The 19,913-nt window shown below is 37.4% G+C and overlaps 1 protein-coding gene and 1 long non-coding RNA gene across 6 annotated transcripts; one reads left to right on the top strand and one right to left on the bottom strand.

The window, feature by feature from the left end:
• Nucleotides 1-33: 33 nt before the first annotated feature.
• On the top strand, nt 34-19,258 carry si:ch73-30b17.2. Of its 3 annotated transcripts, XR_015493311.1 has the most exons (4): nt 34-252; nt 3,079-3,234; nt 11,854-12,007; nt 17,750-19,258. It is a non-coding gene; the product is annotated as a si:ch73-30b17.2 (long non-coding RNA). The 3 variants fall into 3 exon arrangements; XR_015493312.1 differs by lacking the exon at nt 3,079-3,234; XR_015493313.1 differs by lacking the exons at nt 34-252; nt 3,079-3,234 and adding an exon at nt 11,409-11,689.
• Nucleotides 6,824-10,235, bottom strand: pou3f3b (POU class 3 homeobox 3b). Of its 3 annotated transcripts, none has more exons than XM_087254990.1 (2): nt 8,164-10,017; nt 6,824-7,845 (listed from the first exon to the last, which is right to left on the bottom strand). In XM_087254990.1, exons 1-2 carry the CDS (start codon nt 9,373-9,375, stop codon nt 7,732-7,734), a joined length of 1,326 nt encoding a protein of 441 aa, XP_087111116.1. In that variant the 5' UTR covers nt 9,376-10,017; the 3' UTR covers nt 6,824-7,731.
• Nucleotides 19,259-19,913: the final 655 nt, after the last annotated feature.

The following is a 19,913-nucleotide window of genomic DNA, read 5'->3' as shown; positions in this document are numbered from 1 at the left end:
CTATTTCCGGCAATCTATGAAGCAAGCGGAAATGAGAGGAAACTGTCACTGAAGTTGTATGACTTAAGAGCATAGCCCCTGAGGCTTTTGCTAATTTACGAACGATTTTACTACAACTACTAAAATAACAGTAATTGAGGGAAATGTGACGCAAAGATTAAGGGCAATTTAAGTGCTACTAACCGTCGTAAAGCTTCGGTTAACCATCCATTATCCGTTTAAATTTCTCTGGTCGCGCAGGAAATCCTAAAGGTAGGCCTCTTTACTTAACTTTCCACTGTAATAGTATACAAAACAAATTTAATTTAGCCTATAAAAGGTGTCACTCTCAAGAGCTGAAGTTGGAAAGTATTTTCAGAAAACCTGGCGTCATTCATTAGGCCTAAGAACATGTTTCAAAGAGTATAACTTATCTGTCTCATCCACATAAACGAATAAGTGCATTTTTACAAACTAATGTGGGTACTAACGTATTATTATTAACTAGTAATTAAATTACTAACCAAATTGGGTTTATAAATCTGATGTATCTCATTAACATTTGAAAAGGAAAACAATTGTTTTTTTGGCAATAAGTCCTCCGAACAAAGCGGCAGATGGCGCTGTTGGGCCACGGAAGTGTTTGTATAAAGTGTAACGTACGGCCTTATAAAGCTAAATGTGAGTTGATGAGCTTCATAACACAGTGACTTGAAAAGGACGAGAATTTCTTCTTGTTTGTTAGTAGTTTTACCCCATAAAAACAAATGATCTGTGCCACTCTGGCTCAAGTAAATAAAATAAAGGAATAAACAAGCAAGCAGGCCTATTTCACATGATGAACATGTACTGTTTGTTCAAACGCTACTTACTTAAAATGAGCTGAAACAACACAATTCTTGAAATTTATTATTTTTTGGGGGGTGGGGGGGGCTTAATGTTTAGTTAAGGTCAACTTAAATGTTTAGTTCATACCAATTAAATTTGTATAAAATAATAAGTTATCATAATTGTTTAGTTCAATTAAATTAGTACAAACTAATAAGTTAACTTAATTCATTTATGTTGTCCCAACACAAATCGACTGTGTGAAACCCAGAATTTGTTTACAGCTACAACTACAAATAGTAAGCAAATAGAAACTTATATATTTTATTAAAATGACACACACACAAACACACTTTTTGTTACTTTAAAAAGAAATTAGAGATCACCAAAGTAAATTCAGTTACCTAATTTAATGTCACTATAGTATTTTTTTAGAAGCCAAATAATAAACACCCCAATTAAATGTCAGCTAGAGTGCAAAAAAGTATCAAAGTTGTTTTTATTAATGTGTGGATTATAAACTATATGGTTATAAGAATGCATTAATTGGGTTTTTAAATAAATAAATGGATAAATAAATAATAATCAAGCAAGCAGTAATCACAGAACGGAAATGCACTTTACTAAAACTAAAATACTAATATAAGGAAATACAAATGTGTGTGTGTGTGTATATATATATATATATATATATATATATATATATATATATATATATATATATATATATATATATATTTAATAAAAGTACACGCAAACACACACACACACACACAAACTTTTTTTCATTTAAAAATAAATTCGAAACCACCACAGGAAATTCAGTTACCTATAAATTATTGTCGCTATAGTATTTTTAGAAGCCTAACTGAACATCCCAATTAAATGTTTTTAAATGTTTCGAGTCAGCTGGAGTGCAAAAAAGTATCAAACTAGTTTTTATAAATGTGTGTATTATAAACTGTTATAAGCATGCATTCATTGAGATTTTAAATAAATAAATAAGAAAGCAAGCAAGCAGTCCCAAATCACAAGATGAACATGTACTTTACTAAAACTAAAATACAAATATGAGGTAATAAACACTTATATATTTCATTAAAAGTACACACACTTATGCACACACACACACACACACACACACACACACACACACACACACACACACACACACACACACACAAACATTGTATTAAAGTAAAAATAAATTAGAGGCCACCACAGTAAATGCAATTACCAAATTTACTGTCACTATAGTATTTTTAGAAACCAATCTTGGGAATCATCCCATTTAAATGTCAGCTGGATTTATCAAATATATTTGAATGTGTATAAACTATATGGATCTAGGCATGCATTCTTTATGACAATAACTAAATAAATAAACAAACAAACAAATAGATATATAAATATATAGCTTATTGTAAATGCTCTCTTATGTTAATTGGGTATATATTTTATCATGTATTTCTGTATCTGTTTAAAGGAATCGTTAAGGTTCATTGATGCCACCCAACAGTTTCTAAACTGTTTGGAGGTTTATTTCAAGTAATTGAAATGCCCTGAACCCTAGTTTATTGGTCCTTTCCCTCACCTGTCCGTCTGAGCCTCAAAACACAGAGACTTGAACTTCTCATTGTATAGAAAGGAAACCCCACACGTCACGTCACTCTGCATATATATTTCATTAAGCTCTATTCTCGCGCTCAGGAGCGGCGGAGGGCACGCGGTGCCAGCTCGCACTGCATACCGCATGGGCATATGATCCGGAGCGATCAGTTTCACCAGTGGTCAGAATGGTTCCGTCTCACCACGATTTTTTAAAGTTAGCCTCCATGTTAGTAACGAATAAAAGACCAATTTACGTTTTCGTGGTGAGGTATCGAACTGGATATACATCCTTTTAGGGTAGTCGCACTTTGCAAATAAGGAGTCATTAGACAACACCAGGGACCCAAGTGACAGCAGCTAAACTCTGCACTATTATCTGCCTAAAGAGACTGGTACTCTACAGTAGCCTGATACAATTACTTATACAATGGAGGATATTAATTAGATCTAAGACACACCAAAACACCACAAATAAAACGAATGGTCAATAAAATAATATATAAATATACGTGTAAATATGTTTGGTAAAAATGTTGCAACTTTACAAAAAACACCCCATATGTGGCTTTGGTGTGTCTTGAGTATTGCGTAAATGTGTCTGGTTATTGTTTCACATGACTTCAGGAGGCATGTGATGGAAATGTAATCTGTGGTTTGCAGAGGGAGCAGCACCTGCGCCCGCTGAACATGAACGGCGTTTACAGTGGGTCTCCAGAGGGAAAGAGAGAGAGGGAGAATGGCGAGTCCTCCAGACAGCACAACTGGGGACTTGCGTGGACTTCTAAGGGCCTTATGACACGCCGCGGCTGCTGAAGAGTTAGTCTATGCGTTGGTTGTGTCTTGTGTTCTCTGGAACCTGTTTTTCATTTAGGATTTGTTTACATTTTTACGTGAATTTAGTTAAAGCAAATACAAAATAAACTATTGCTACTTGAGAATAAAGTGTAAAAACTACTATTACTACTTTGTTGTTGTTATTATTATTATTCATTTATATCATCATTATTATTTATTTATTTATTATTATTATTATTATTATTATTATTATTATTATTATTATTGTAAATCATTATTATTATTGGCACTTTCTGCATTAATCACGCAGATAATGTGTAGAGCTATATTTTAGGAGTATGCAAATGTATATGTAAATTACAAGAAATGCATGGCTACTAAAAATTCCCGAAACTTAATTTTACTTGCGCGTACTGAACATTTCCTAGTGTTAAAAGTCCGACTATTTCTTTTTTGTTTTTCTATTTTTAAACCACAAGAGAAAAGGTGAATAAAGAAATAGAAAACGACCTCAGTCTATCAGAAGCAAAAATTATTCTCTTATTTGCAGCATAAATAAATTAAAGGCAAATGACGCATATAATGACAGGATTTTGTCATGCTGTGATTTTGGATTAGAACAATACAGAGGTTTAAATGATACAATGAGTTCTGCTGTTTATTACCAACATGGTGACAATAGAACATGGATTAACAAAGGCGGTCTGGAGGACGTCTCCCCACTGAGAACTGTCCCATGTAAGAGCATTATGAATGTGCACAGCACGAGGGGTTAAGAGACTGAAAGAAACAAGTTAAAATTGAAAACGGGAATACCGTGGCCTATTTCTCTTCATCTAAAAATAGACTGCAAACTAGTCCTAAAAACTCATCGATTACTTCAACATTGTTTAACGTTAATTAACGTTGTGAATTTTAAGTAAAAAGTATGGCTACTCTTGGTTGCTGTGATATTCTGTGCGATGTAATGTCTTGGATACAACTTTGGATTCTTCTTCTTCTTATTATTATTATTATTATTATTAATATTTCTGTATTTATAGCACATAGTAACTTTATGGGTGTCCGCCAGGCTGATTTCCTTTTTAAAATTACACGTCGTCAAAAATCTATTGAGTAGGTATAATGAGTTAAATAAACTTTTATGAACAGTATAGAACGAAAGTATCGTACAAACTTTATTTCCATTGTGAATATATTATTATTATTATTATTATTATATAATTATTATTTTCATTTACTGCAATTGTTTTGTGTGGAAAAGTTTATTTCGCGTAACACAAGCGAGCCATTCGAGACCATATTGCAAGACTGTTTAGTTCATGTTGAAGCATGTTCAGTATTTTCAGAAGGTATATACATAATTATTGAATATATTCAAATATAGTTATTGTTACTTAGAATTTCTAGAGTAACCATTCTATTTGATAGCCGAAGTTATTGTACAGTGATACAATTTAATTTCTCTAGCAAGGTTTGGCAAGATGTAATTTTACAAGCTGAAATGCAAGGATATTATTATAATTTGGGCTAAATCATGGTGGTAGAAAAGGTTTTAAATGTTGCTGCACGTACACGAGCATTTATCGCTTATTTATGACGGAACCTCCAATTGTCTGAATGTATAGTCTATGTTGCTCTAAAACGGTCTAAAACTTTTCTCTTGAACGGGATTTTCAATTATATCCATTTAAATAATTTAATTTCTCCCTCAATTACTTCCATAGTATATGCATGCAAGTATTTTATCAGTAGTGGATACATCTGAACACGTGGGCCGAAAGTCATGTGACTTACACTATGGAGTTTAGTGCAGCTTATGTCATCTGATACTGAACATATTTCAGGCCTTCTTGTATAGGCCTACTGGCCTGTACTGAAAGCTATGTAACTGTTAAATATAATCATATATTTAAATATATTTAATATATCTAGCTATTAAATATAATGATATACTTTTTTTAGGAAATATTGCTATTTATATCTATGACACGCAAACACTGAAAATAAGGCATGGCATTGGACATGTTTTTTGTCGATTCACTTTTTTAAACCTGAAGGCTGCTTAATAATTAATGCTTCAAAGGATCACGATATTTACATCTTAATTTAACCTATCAACCGCAAATAATTTTTTTTTCTCCCACGTTTTCCTTCTCGAAATATTTGTTATGTTTTAAATGTATACCATATAGCCTACTCTGGATTTATTAAACTCATACAAAATTAGTTTTAAAGTTAGACATCAACTCTTATTATTAGGGACAAAGAGGAGGGGATTCTATAACATTGATTGAATTTAGTTGCTAAGCAACTAGTGTATGGGAATTCATCCGCGAAATTTAAATGTTAGGGAGTGAATTGCGCGTTTTGCTGAATAGTCGTCCCCAGAAAAAGTTGAAGCCATCACATTGTCTTTTTCGCCCGCTTGCGAAATATTTCGTCCGTTTTATTTATGGGACCTAGCTCCGAATAATTTCATCTCTAATATTTGGCTTACGTGAATAATGTTAGGTATAGCATAAAGTCACTTTATGACAGGTTTATACCAGCTAAAGTTTAAGGTATGAATTATATTACAGGCCTGTATTTTTTTAGACTGGAGGCCACAGGTAACCCGTTGTGATGTCAGATAGAACTATTATGCTTAATTTTAACAAGACAGAGAATCTAGATATTTTTGCGTGGAAATTAAAATAAAATAGTTAAATTAAAAACTGCACAACATATAGGTGATCAAATGATCTATTAAGCTTATACGAAATTCAGAGTTGATCATTTCTGTTGTTGAGAACAACATGAAATATTCTAAAATTCAGCTAGGCCATTTCTTAAAACATTGCCTAATCGAAAATGCAATAAAATATATGCAGAAGCAAAATATTTGACTTGCATCAATATAAACTAGATTTTTTTAAACGGGCTATTTTAGTATTTGTTTATCAGTATAGATGGATGGGCAGATATGAGAACATTTAAATTTTGCATGTGTAAAAAGGGTAAAAAAGCAAACACGGTTGTCGGGCTGATAGAATGCATGAGGATTTGACATTTGGCGTGAACGCTATAAAAAAGGGTAGGCTACATTACACAAAAACGCGTGTCACTGTAATCATTGGGTCTAAGCGTTCAACTTTTTCTGTTCTTTCTCTCGTGAGGTTTAGTTAACGTTGTTATCTCTATTAATTGTCACAGAAACACATTTTAGTCTGCTAACAAAATAATTATACATTAGAGTAATTTAAAGTGATGACACTTTTGGTGGTTTGTCTTGAGAAAAAAGGGCTTACTAGATATGGCAGAAGTTCTAGAAATGTTGAACTGCTGTATGCTTCCTATATTAAGGCCTGAACGATTGTCACGTTACAATGATCCATTTATTTATTTTAATAAAAAATGCATTTGGTGAAATATTTATAAGATGGCTGTAGTTTATTTAAACATGTATATGTTGTTGGCATAATAATAATAAAAAAAATCTAACCTGCATGTCAAAACATAAGGACATTGATATTCAGCAGTCATCATTTTAAAATGCATTTGGCTATAAATACAGCTCAGGGAGCATGTTAAAAATTACAAACAGCTATCTTAGGTACAACACAGAATCTTGTTTCATTCTAACAAATTTATTGTTCTCGATCATCTCTTACGGAATCACTACTGAAATTAAATTACAATCAAATCATCACATCAAAATATACCCTTATTACCTACTGTCAAAGTCAGCTCGTGTAGATTTGTGCTCTTTTATAAATGAGAATACAAAATTAAACAAAACAAAAAGGGTCAACAACGAAAATAGGGGGTGGGGGACATTTTACACAAGTCTGGGGGAAATAAATAACTGTTTGGAATAGTTCGTATGTATCCCGAATAAAATATTAAAACAAAGCATTTAATGAAAAATATTAAGTAAATAATTCCGATCAGCATCTGATCTAATGAATCTATATTGCCGGCTTTACATAGTCTTGTTTATTAAAACCTACCAAAGAATACTGCTTGGAAATGGCAGCACATGAAAACATCCACAGCACCAGCTCTGGCCCACTTGGCAACGGATGTTCGCACAGAAGGTTTTCAAAGAGGTGCAGCTGCGGAATATTAAGTCTTTTCAAAAGTCATCTTTGATTTAATTTTGTCCTCAAAAATCCACGTATGATTCAGTCCTTTACATAAAAAACAACAATTTCAAAAGATGTGATCTTGGAGATCAGGGCAGTCTTTGTTTTGTTTTTGCAAGGATTGGAAGGCCAAAAAAAAAATCCATTCCATATTTTTGGATATTATCAAACCATGCAGTCTTCTCTGCCAAGTTGGATGGAAGCTTCGTGGATGCCACTGTTCTTCGCATTGTTGCAGCTGAATTTCATCCCTTTGTTTGAGGTTTAATGTCCCATAACAACATACACAATTGCCTGCGCCTTTTGCCTCTCAAACAAGACATGGGTGTAAAGGGGTAGGGGGCAAAAGAATGCGTTGTTCATTTCTAATTTCAGTTATTTGCAGTTGAAGTTAATGCGCCAAAATTACCTGGTGGAACGAACTTGTAGTTGTCACCCTCTGGTCGCCCGGTTCGCTCGGCCCAGTTAAACTTGCATCTTTTAAGTAATCTACTAAAAAATGTCCCTGAAAGAAAGAGCAGACAAAACCTTTTAGGTTAAGACATTTAAGGGCCTGGAAGAAGATTAGCGGGCGGTTTAGGGTTGGGAAAGAAAGAGGGGTGATTTTGTTTTTCTTGTGAAAAAAATATATAACACATCTGCAGTCTCAATAATCCCTCACAATCACAGTATCAAAATGTTTTGCTATCTTGATGATAGTCTGTGTTTTATCAGATTAGTCATATATAAAATATTTTTAGTCTTGTATGCTGTTCTATGTCTCACTGAACATTCGTTTGCAGTCCATGGAGGGGGGCGGTGTATCTGCACTCACATTGCCGACCTGAGAATATACATCCTCCGGCGTCTGCGGCACTCCTGGGGGCGTCATCCTTTTCTCTTTCTGCCTCCGATTGCAAAACCAGACTCTCACCACCTCCTTCTCCAGCTGCAGGTTGTCCGCCAGCGAGGTTATCTCTTGGGCCGAAGGCTTGGGACATTTTAAAAAGTGACTCTCCAGAGCCCCTTTGACGCTCACTTCGATGGAGGTGCGCTTCTTGCGTTTTCTGCCCTGAGCCGCGATCTTGTCGATGCTGGTGGGACTGCCCGTGGAAGAGTCTGCTTCCTCGAGCCATTTGTTAAGCAACGGCTTCAGTTTGCACATGTTCTTAAAGCTGAGCTGGAGAGCTTCGAATCGACAGATTGTGGTCTGCGAGAAAACGTTCCCGTACAGAGTGCCCAACGCCAAGCCCACGTCCGCCTGCGTGAAGCCCAGTTTGATCCGGCGTTGTTTGAACTGCTTGGCAAAGTGCTCTAAGTCATCCGACGTTGGCGTGTCCTCGTCGGAGTGCGGGTCGTGGCTGTTCACTCCGTGATGTGCTTGCTGGTGATGTTGATGCTGGTGGTGATGGTGGTGGTGGTGGCTGCTGTGATCGAGCTCCGGGGTGTCGCCACGCACCAGACCCGGGTGTACAAGGCTTTGGCTGCCCGGCGGACTGAGCATGCCGTTCACCGTGAAGCCGCCAGGCTGCGAGTATATGAGAGACTGCTGCTGCTGCTGGCTCCCTGTTAGCGAAGGGATGTGGGCAGCAGTTGTGCTACCCCAGGCACCCGCGTGAGTCTGGTGGGGACCTAAATGTGGGGCCCTGTGATGCAGCGCAGTCCCAGAGTGCAAATCGTCTCTCCCAGAGTTATTTTTCACGTCCTGCTGCTGCTGCGGACTGCCTGTCATCCCAACTGGGCTAGACGACCAAGGCGATCCGGCTTCAGCTGCGGCCACTGCGGCAGCTGCAGCCGCCGCTGCGGCGTGAGGCAAGGACGTCACCCACTGGTGAGCGTGGCTCAGCATATGTCCCCCGTTGCTCGCTGCCATTGCGCCCTGCATGAAATCACTTTGGACCATTTTAACCGTTGGGTCTCCTCTGTACCCACCGGACACTGAGGTTACTGCAGCACTGCCCTGCTGCATCCCACCCCCGGAGTCCGAGTGCACTATCGAGCCGGACGATAATATACTACTGCTGGCTAGATAAGGGTTGGAAGCCGCTGTGGCCATTCCGTTAACCTTATGAATATGTTTGCTGATCACCCCCTCCCTTTTGCAGAAACTTTTTTAATGCAGGCAAATTATATCTCATGAATTATTCAAACTTTAAAAGTCTGGCTTGTGTTTTGGCAAACACCATCAACAAAAAGCAAAGAGAAAGTATCTGCAGGCGAGTGGACGAAATCCGTCTCTTGAATAATTTGTGGATTCATATATTTCGAACATGAATGATTGAAACGATAAATTCCAGTTTTATGACAGCGTTGAAAAGCCCTCGGAAATCAAACCGTCCTCCAGTCTGTGTTTTCTTTTTAAAATGTCTGTCTGAAAACAAACCAAAAGAGAGAAAAAAATGATAGATTCAAAATTGTTTCAAAAACTGTCCCGCGAAAAAGTTCTGGCGCTTGAAGAAGTTGTAATGCCCTTAAAAATAATAAGTCCAAACGTATGTTCCGTTACCGAGTGGAAAAATATGAAACGTGGTTCTTCCTCAATTCTTTTGTTATTTAGCCGCAGCGATTTCACTTGCTCCGTTTCTTTATTTCTTTTCTTTTGCAGATTCTTTTATGGTGCTGTAAAGTCTGTCTCTTTGTTCTGTTTTGATGTGTTTAAACCTGCCAAACCGCTCCAGTTGAAGTACAATCCAGTATTACAGTGCAAAGCAGTGTTGCATGCCTTCTTTCTCATTCGCTTGTTCTCTCTCCTCTCCCTCGCTCGCTCTCCCTCCCTCTCTTTCTCTCTCTCTCTGACAGTTAGCTCCGTCCCTCCCTCAGAGCTCGAGGACACACGAGTGTTTACCCTGTGCTGCGTACATCGTCCACGTCTTTTCCCCAAATGCGAGGAAGTCGGGTGTAAGGCTTTCGTTGATTGGATAGTACTGGCAAGATTGACAGGTCTAGAGAACTCGCTTCAGGCACTCAGACCCCCCTTCCGGCTATTCCAATTGGTTGCTTTTGAATTTAAATAAATAAATCAAGATAAATGACTGAAAACTCAAAAAAATATATGGGAATACATAAATAAATCTACATTTAAGTATATTTTCTTAAAGTATTTGTCTTGTCAATAATTCAGCAGAGTAGACCTAACTATTAGTGTTTTAAGGGCCACGATTATAAAATGTAACATCTATATTATGCCAAGCTTTGGGATAAATTTAAATAAGAGTGATGAACAGTGACCTCTCACATATGCAATTATTCGATTTTTTTTTTTTTTTTTTTTTGTAATTAAAATTTCAAAGTGGGTCTTTTATAAATCACACTGGCTGCATGGGATCTGTTTGCTAAACTATAGGGTTTCACTCTTATTGACAAAAGCAAGTTCAAAATATAATTTATCCTCCAAATTATCTGTTACAAATTTTGAACTCAACCAAGCCAGATAATATAAACATATCGACGCAATAACCCTCCTAATTGCATCACACCGACTACTACAACATACTCTGTACCCTCGGCCTCTTAAGAGTTAACGAGACGACTATGCGATGCTTCCAAGCGGAAACAGAGGCAGCTAAACACAAGAAAGGCATGGGGAGAAAGTGGCAACCAAAACGAATGCAAACTGAGCAGTCCTTTGGGGATTTGCAAGAAATGCCTTCTAATTTAACTACCAAGATCAACTAGCGATAGGCCAAACTCGTCATTCGTTTTTAAATTTGGCGCTGAATTGTTTAGACGTTTACCATCCGACCCCTAAGACATATGGATTCACCCAGAGGTATAAATAAAAGTGCAAGTCCAATGAAAATTTCCACTGATTGACTTGAGCTTCAGCATGCAAGGGAGGTGTGACACCTGGTGTCAAAGGATGTCCTTGTTTATGAACTACTCCTAGCATAATACGTATCATTACGTGCATGAAAAGGCAGGCAAACATACACGTAAACCAATGCACCATTTAATCATTCCAAATGGTATTGTGACAGAAAAGCCTATGTTAGATTTCATTTAGTACTGGCGTATTGGGTGTAATAACACTGAATCAGGTTTTGTAGAAAACCCAAGAGAGGAATAGCACTCCCCTTCCCAGAAGATTTCATTTGGATCAGACTCAAAAACCGAGAGAACCTCGTGGATTTGTTTACATTGAATGGCAAAGTAGGGCCACCGCCACGGGGCTGTCTATTCATTAATTTCCAGCAGATTTTCGTCTAAATTACTGCTATGCATTTCATACTGCTCGCTTTCAAAGGACGTCTCGTGCGGCCATAAGAAACGTGATAGCCAGTGTGAGGAAAGGGATTCACTCACTAAGGAGTCAAAGCAATTTCAAACGTTCAAGCCTTCAACTTTTGAAGTTTCATGTTTTTATCTGAAAAGTAGGCTGTTTATTATTTATTTGTTTATGTAACAAGGTCCCCGTGTTCCCTGCTGGGGAGATCATTTGTTTTCTGTGCAAGTAGAGAGGGAAAAATCCCCAAGTATAACAAGAGACGAACAGTTAGTGCTGATTTTCATTTGCATAAATTTTCATATATTTTAGTGAAAATAATAGCGGTGCAGAGGAGAGCTCCGCTCAGTTGAGTCAGAGGGAAGAAAATCTTAGGAAGGACCAAAACGGAGGGAGAGAGCCGGTCACTGATGGACGAACAATGCAGCATTTGAGACATTTTTTCCAGTTATCATGGAATCTTACGGTAAGTGAAAATAAATCAGTATTCACCGTGCTTAAAAAACTAGACTGCATACTATACCTTAATGATTATTCTTTTATAGGCTAGCTATCTATCTGCCACCTTTATATATATATATATATATATATATATATATATATATATATATATATATATATATATATATATATATATTTATATTGTTCAGTTGCGAAATCTTTTTTTTTTCGTGTAAAAATCAATAAGACTGTTTAGCTTTATAAATAGCGAGCAGACGGTTAAGCTGCTGTTTTGTAGTGAATGTCCAGTGGAGAATGTGCAATCAATCAAATTCAAACAGGAGACCCTCGGTGGAATTCTCGGTGGAGTCGCGTACAAGTGGATATCAGGTCGTTTACATAAATCGATCTTCTACTTCTGTGCCAAAGTTTGATGAAACTTGGTCTCCGGCACTGGCTTATTTTGGAGCGCGCGATGTATAACGCGAGACGATGGGCGAATGACGGCAAGGACTTCAGTTGTTACCGAGAAAACACCGCACATGAAGGCTAACTAAGCAGAATCTAGCTGATCTTGATCATGGCAATGAAAAGATGCGAGTGTGCGAGAAAGCTTTGCTAAAATTAAACGAGACCGAAACAGAAGCAGTATAAATTATAAACATTTGCTGCGACTAAAATGTACAGAGTTACAAAGCAAAATTTAGTTCGAAATGTTAATAGATTTATTATAAATAAAATGTAATATACAAACATAACGAAAACCTTTCCCCTCGATATTTCTTGGGTTAACTTGTGTGCCCTCCCGGTCGAAGATGCCATCTCTCTCGCAGCCCCACTAAGACCGTTTGTTTCATTCATGGGTAAAGCATTTCTGAACCCTTCCTCTTGGTTGCTATGGTGAGTGGAATAAAAGAGGGAACACTGGTCGCATTAAGCTATATGTTTGTGCACTGGAGTCGAGATGAAAGAGCCACAGTCAAGCCAAGAACACTGCCATTGCGCCAAATACACATCTCAAATTCGTACATGTCTTTAAAAATACAAGCGCGTACAAAAAGATGTATAAAAAATAACTGAAATCAGCATAACCTTAAAAATTAGATCCCTCACTTACGCTTGACATTGACGTATGGAGAGTATTTTGTCACCAGCAGGTGTCGCGCTTAGTCAGCATGGTAAAGGCGCTAATGGTGAGTAATTGGGGTATTGTCCTTGATTATTGATTTATTCTTATTTTTTGAGGTGAAGCATAGGGTACCGATGTCGTAAAATGATACCTGTTGGAGAAATATTGCGCAAAATCACCAACGTATAATTAATTTATTCATAAAACATTCATTTAAATTATTGTTATTGCTAAAACAACAACAATGTAGGACTTAATATTAATGTTAGAAATTATTCAGTGCAATCTTAGAACAGATTCATTCTACTTTGCAAGTCCCTGTAATCCTGACTTTGATTGATAACGTGGACGTGCTTTTTTCTTTAAGTTTATTAAATGGTTTCGCCGAGGTTAACAAATAAACATTTTAAACAGTTAGCCTACTTCATTATATGTGTTAGACATTTACATAAATATTATTGTGTAAAATGCTGATGGAATGAGTTTTAAAATGCATTTAAAACGTGTGTATAGCTGACTTAAAAGTGACGTTATCATTAAGTGTTTTAAAGTAAAAAAAATAAGTAAAACGAATTGTATTAGCTCTCTAAATATCATAAAAATGCGCGCATGCTTGATCATCCACTTGCATATTTGAATAATTTATTTATTTATTTATTTATTTAATTTTTTGCATTACGAAAAGCACACGGTGTATGCATGTATCTTAATATGAATAAAAAATTAGGATTTTTAAAATCCAAAGAAAACATCTTTCAAAATAGGTTATTATTTTAATAATGTAGGCTAATGAATGTGTGTTTTGAAGAAAGACAATATATGTAACAAAACATTCTGCTGAATTGTCACTAATTTGAGAAGCAAACCTTCAAAGCGCTAAGCTCATGTCTGACAGCGTGAAATTGTAGGCCAAAGCTCTGGCGTCCTCCCAAAAAAACAGAATGCACTGTGCCTTATTTACTCTTAATTCCGGTGGATAACTTGTCATAGTAAGACATTAATAAAATGAGAAATAAAACATTACCGACGAATAATACGAATATTGTATAATTTTAGCCTATATATGATATATCTGATTTTTTATTTTTATTTTTTTATTTTAATTAAGTTAATTAATTTCTAACTCTTGTTTTATTCAATTTTTATCATTGGCCTGAAAGTGTCCGTCTTTCATTTAAAGGAAAATAGCACTGGACAGGATTATTTAATACAGCCAGTTTCAAGGTTTCATTTGCCACATTTTTTACACCGACTAAAATGCGAATCATTTTGAAACAAATTTGTTGTTATTTAGAAGAAAACTAGAAATCGAAATAAACCAAAAAGAATACTGCATCGCATTTCTATAGCATTTTTCCCTTTCCCCTCCTAAATCGGATAAAAACTATTTGGAATCAGTCTAAAATCTTTAGTACTAGTCGGTCAGCGAGGAAGAGTAATCGACTAGCCGATGTCATTTGATAATTTATGACTGCCAATGACATTATTTTTTATCCTTGTTCTGTACATGGAAGCCCATAGAGTGCGTCACGTCGTTCCGCCTTGTTTATTCCACTGCTCCCCTGTGCATCATTTCCCGTAGCACCGGCGCAGGAGGCGCGCTGCTCATGACCGAAATGGCGAGAAATGTTTCAGAGCTCTGTCTTACACGAAGATTATCCGGGCTTCATTATTCGTAAACATTCTAGCCAGCCCCTTATTGATTGCACTCTCCCCCATTGGAAATCAATGCAAATGTCATAATGTGCTTTAAATGTTATGTGGATGCAACATAATATTGCTTCCATGCATATATATATATATATATATATATATATATATATATATATATATATATATATATATATATATATATATATATATTTATATATATGTGTGTGTGTGTGTGTGTGTGCGTGTGTGTGTGTGTGTGTGTGCAAATATATATATATATTTAACTAAAAAATCACTGAAAAAAAAAAAAAAATATATATATATATATATATATATATATATATATATATATATATATATATATATATATATATATAGCTTCCATCAGATACAATTTTTCTGATGCTATCACTCAGGACCCCAGCCTCAAATTTCATCCATCTCAGGATTTGTGTGATGTGACAAGCAGCTGTCTGTTCCTTGATATGGATGCTAGTCTTCCTTCTCTCTCTTTGTGTGTGTGTGTAACTGACAGTTCTCTCTTAACTGTCCCATGTGGACTAACAATATCTTTTGGACATCTTATAACAGACTCTGCACTGATTACAGCTGCAGGCCACAGTATAATCTAACTCCTACTGTCCCATTATAGGTCAGCGGCACTTTCCTGAAACACTTGATTATATATACATGCTGAGATTATCTGATATTTCGTCTTAATTATGCATCAGCATATTAATCTGATGAAAAAAAAAGTTGCTGGAGCACTGTGCATGCCCTCTACCATTTAAAATGTATCCATTGTGTGCGGACTGAAGTGGTGCCCTGCATGTTTTTGTTTGTCAAACAGCACCGTTCCCTGAGGAGTGTGGTTTGTGGTACCTCCCTGCTCAGGATTACATTAATCAAAGCATTTATTTCCCCAGAGATGCACAGCACAAATCACCCAAAATCCCAATCAAATTGAATAACAGAGGAAGCACGCATTGGAAGTGACCTCTCTGCTTTTTCTGTTGCACATTTTATGGATAAATAATAAAACGGATCTCTTCTGCTTCACTCACGAATAGGGTTTGTCTGTGTGATATACTCAATAACTGTAGGTGTGTACATGGAAATCTTATGCCACAGCCAGACATTGTGGTTTTCAGTGATGAAACATAGATGTTAGGTTTCAACAGAGTATATCTTACAGATTTAAGGATTTGCTGTTGGCTGCAGAAAGTACAGTCTTGTAGGTGAGACAAACCAACTGGATGAGAGCAGTCTCACTCCTCGGCATTAAACAAGAAGATCATTTGCAGAGGAAATCATTGCTTTTATGCCCGAGTTACAAAATGAGTGCGTTCGACTAAACCGTCAACACAATAAATCCACTGCAAAGTCGTGTGGCTTAATAAATATTGCTTGCAATACGAGGCCTATTACAGGTACTGCAAATAAAATAATACAGCTGTTCCTCATGTGTTGTTTTAATGTAACTAGCGTGCCCCGTTTGAGATTCATGGCGAAAATGGGAAGGAAATGCGAGGCTGTTTATGGCAGTGCAGCATGTTGAAACACAAATTTAGCTCTGCTGCTTTCAGCCCGATCAGGGATAAATGATGGAGCCTGTCCTGGAGTGGGTTACCAGACGGGAACGCTAACTATGCTAGGGAGGTGATGGAAACTGGAGCATTTTAGTGTAGATACTTTTGTTTTTGACACACAAGTCATAATACATAAATAACAAAAGCATTTTTCTGTCTATTTTGAGCAGTAAAATAAAAGGGCGGTGCATGACTAACAAAATGACAGAGTAAACGTGTAAGCAACTATATAAAATCTGCTTTTTTGTATGTGTGGGCACGCTCGGTTGTCAGAAAATCATTTGTGTGTGTCATCTTAATTACGTTCCCACCCACAGCAGGAAAAAAAAATGGGTTTACATACGTCTGTATCCGTATTTTGGCATCCTATACGTTTCCCCAAACCTCTAAGCCTTTCCTCATTCTGAATCTCCAAAAAAATTCCCTCTCTTTGTCTCCTCCTCTAATTCTCTCCCTCTTGGTCCACTCACGCATACAACCCGCAGGGTCACAAAAGCATCGTTCACCAGCCTTCTAGAAGTGGCCTGACCTTCTGCCAAACTACCTACCACACATTACTCATTACTCAGGCCGGGCACATGGACAGCCCCGAAGCTAAAATGCTGCCCTTAACTCAGGCAACATGCATCATTCTAAACTCCTCCAGTTCGCTCTCACTCACTTTTATTAAAATGTGCATGCTAAAGGTGCAGCGCAGTGCTTAGAGGCTGAATAATGGGTACAGTAAGCTAAGGAAACATATGTGTCTCATGTGGAAGGTGGAAAGGTCAATGAGTCTAATTTCTGGTATGCACGATAATGGCTATACAGTGCACCCGCAGTGGGTGATACAACTGCACATTTCTATCGAAACCTCATGTCATATATGCAAAAATACTCCTTTAGCATATACTGAAATGATGAAGGAAATAGAATTGACGACGGCTGTTGTGGCTAAGCGAATTGAAATAAACAATCTTACATGTGTCTTAACAGGTACCTTTATTTTGGGGTTTGCATACATGTGAGTGAGTAGATAAGATGGCAAAATGTAGACAATAAGTATAGGTTTATTTTAGCACCATAAGTGTATCCGAAATAATCTAGTAAAAATACACCTAAAACATAATATCTAAGCATATCAGCAACCAAAAAAAAAAAAAAAAAACGATCTATCTATCAAAAATTTTATTTGCTTGCTTACATAGTACATTTGCTCTCAATTTAAGGATCAGTCACCCAAATAAGTGAAAGGCATATGATCAGATATCCTGTTAAACTTTATTAATGAAAGTGACACCTGGAGAAAAGAATAGATGCCTGGCTGGATTCAAAAGGTGTATGGCGTGCTGTTGAAAGAACATTTGTTCAAAATGCAGTTTGAACCGATTCTTATATTTTATCATTTCTATTGCAGATCCGGAGCTTCAACTCTCTCACCTTTCCTCCCTTCTCCAGGGAGAGGGGCCTCCTTTCTACACTGGACCCAGACTCTATCTGCTGTAGAGGGACAGAGTGGCCACGCTGTGAGCACACACACATACACACACACACACAGATCCCACTGCTTCCGTTTTCAGCTTACACTGCTGCTGGAGCTGTTAGCCTGCCGGCTATTTTTCTTTGAGAGACTATAAAAATATGCAAATGCTGTTGTTAAAGAGAACAGTCGAGTTTTTTATTTATTTTTTTTCTGCTCGCGCCCCTTGTGAGTCTGCAGAGCAAAGGGCGGAAGGATTCACTTTTGTCCCTCACTTTGTTTATAAAAAGACTGGGGAATTAAGAGAGCGACAGCGACAGACCTATCATAGACATGTTTGAAATGACCACATACAGAATAAAATGTTTTATTTACAAAACTGTCATGCCAGTTATATGCAGCCACAGAGAGATCAACTCTAAAATACTCTTTTTTTTTTTTTCATTCTTTGCACCTCTCATCATGGCGGACAGGCCTTAAACACAAAGCATCAACCGTTTTAAGAATGTAGGAAAAGTACAGGGTGAATTTGTAAACCCCTCACGGTGCCGCGAACACTTTTTGAAGTGATTATGAAGACAGTTCAGATCAAAGGCTTTGACAACTCTGAGTGCCCGCCAAGACTGAGCCCCTGTAATCGCACAGAGCCCTCCGTACAACACAGCTCACACCCCTCAAGCACCCGGCAGAACGCAACGCCACACTCACGCATAAACAGATTATCAGGGGACAGAAAACGGCTGGAAAGTAAATATGGGATTAGAATTTTCAAACTGAACCGCACCAATATAACCAAGGAGATTAGCCAAACATTTACAGGTAGATATTAATTATTGGCGTCTGGGAGATGATGGAAAAAAAAGCGAATTAAAAAATGCCTTGCAAATGTTTTAAAAAGCCGGGTCGCTATATATTTCATAATGCCCATTGTATTCAACATATCAAATGTATTAAATTACTGCCATGATTTTCTAAAGAGAAACGGGAGAAAAGAGAGGGAGAGAAGGAGAGCGAGCAGAAAGTGCTTTGTTGAAGTCAACAAACTCTTATATTTTTATATAATTATGTGCTCTGCTGTGCGTAACTGCTAGGCAGCATTGTAACAAATGTCCATCATTGGCTCCATTAGCCCTGCAGACAGACGGCCATTACGTTTTGCTCAGTATTTTGCTAACACTATAAAAAAAACACATCCCGAACAAAACAACAATACTCATAGGGATTTTATTATCTTTGTATCCACGTAATGTCACAGAATTCGAAGCAATGTTTCACACACTCTTAAAGTCAGCATGTGCTTATATGTTAACCATCTTGAACCTGTTCTCCACCCTCTTCTTTCATGTACGGTCATTTAATTGAACGTTTTGCTTTTGTCAGTGTATTCACTGTTTTGTGGTACTGCACTGGTGCTGATGTGAAACAATAAAGTGTGTGTGACAGCAAGTCCCCTCTCTGCCTCATGTTTACGGTGCCACTCAGCGCCTCTCTCAGACTAACCGCTTGGTACAGTCTTCTCTGGATCACTTCCAGAACCCTCGGGTTCCGAGTGGCCCAGTCTCTGAAGAGCAGCCAACAAACGGGCCTTTCAGTGTGGACAGCAGATGGGGCGGGCCAGCCAGCCACTCGGAGGAACTTCTTGTGTCGCCAGACACAGAGAATGAATCCGCTTTTATCTGCCAGCCCAGTGGACTACAATGAGCCTTCCTGTGCACTTAACCATGAGACAGCACACACACACACATACAGAGAATGATGCCAGACAGGTACTGCACATTGCCATTCGCTAACCGTGGACGTTCAAATCCAAAACTCTGGGTTTGGCTACACTCACGAATGAACAGAAAAACACACAGTCTGTTTGTTCAATCATGTAAATCATTCTCCGGGTGGAAGAGCCACAATCCTGATAGGCTGCAAGATAAACAAGCTAAAAATTAATTCCTGAAGAATGATCAAAATCAACATTATTTAGGCATTATGATCAAAGACTGCGCCAGGCTATACACAATTTTTTTCGAAGCCAGTTTTTTAATCAAAATTACATGCTAGCATTACTTAATTCCTTTTATATCTTATATAAATAGGGGATAGGGGAGCT

Source organism: Danio rerio, chromosome 6, assembly GCF_052040795.2.
Source record: "Danio rerio strain M-AB ecotype USA chromosome 6, GRCz13ab, whole genome shotgun sequence".
Classification (NCBI taxonomy): Eukaryota; Metazoa; Chordata; class Actinopteri; order Cypriniformes; family Danionidae; genus Danio; species Danio rerio.
Note: the sequence above shows the minus strand (reverse complement) of the source record. Positions and strands in the feature narration are given on the sequence as shown.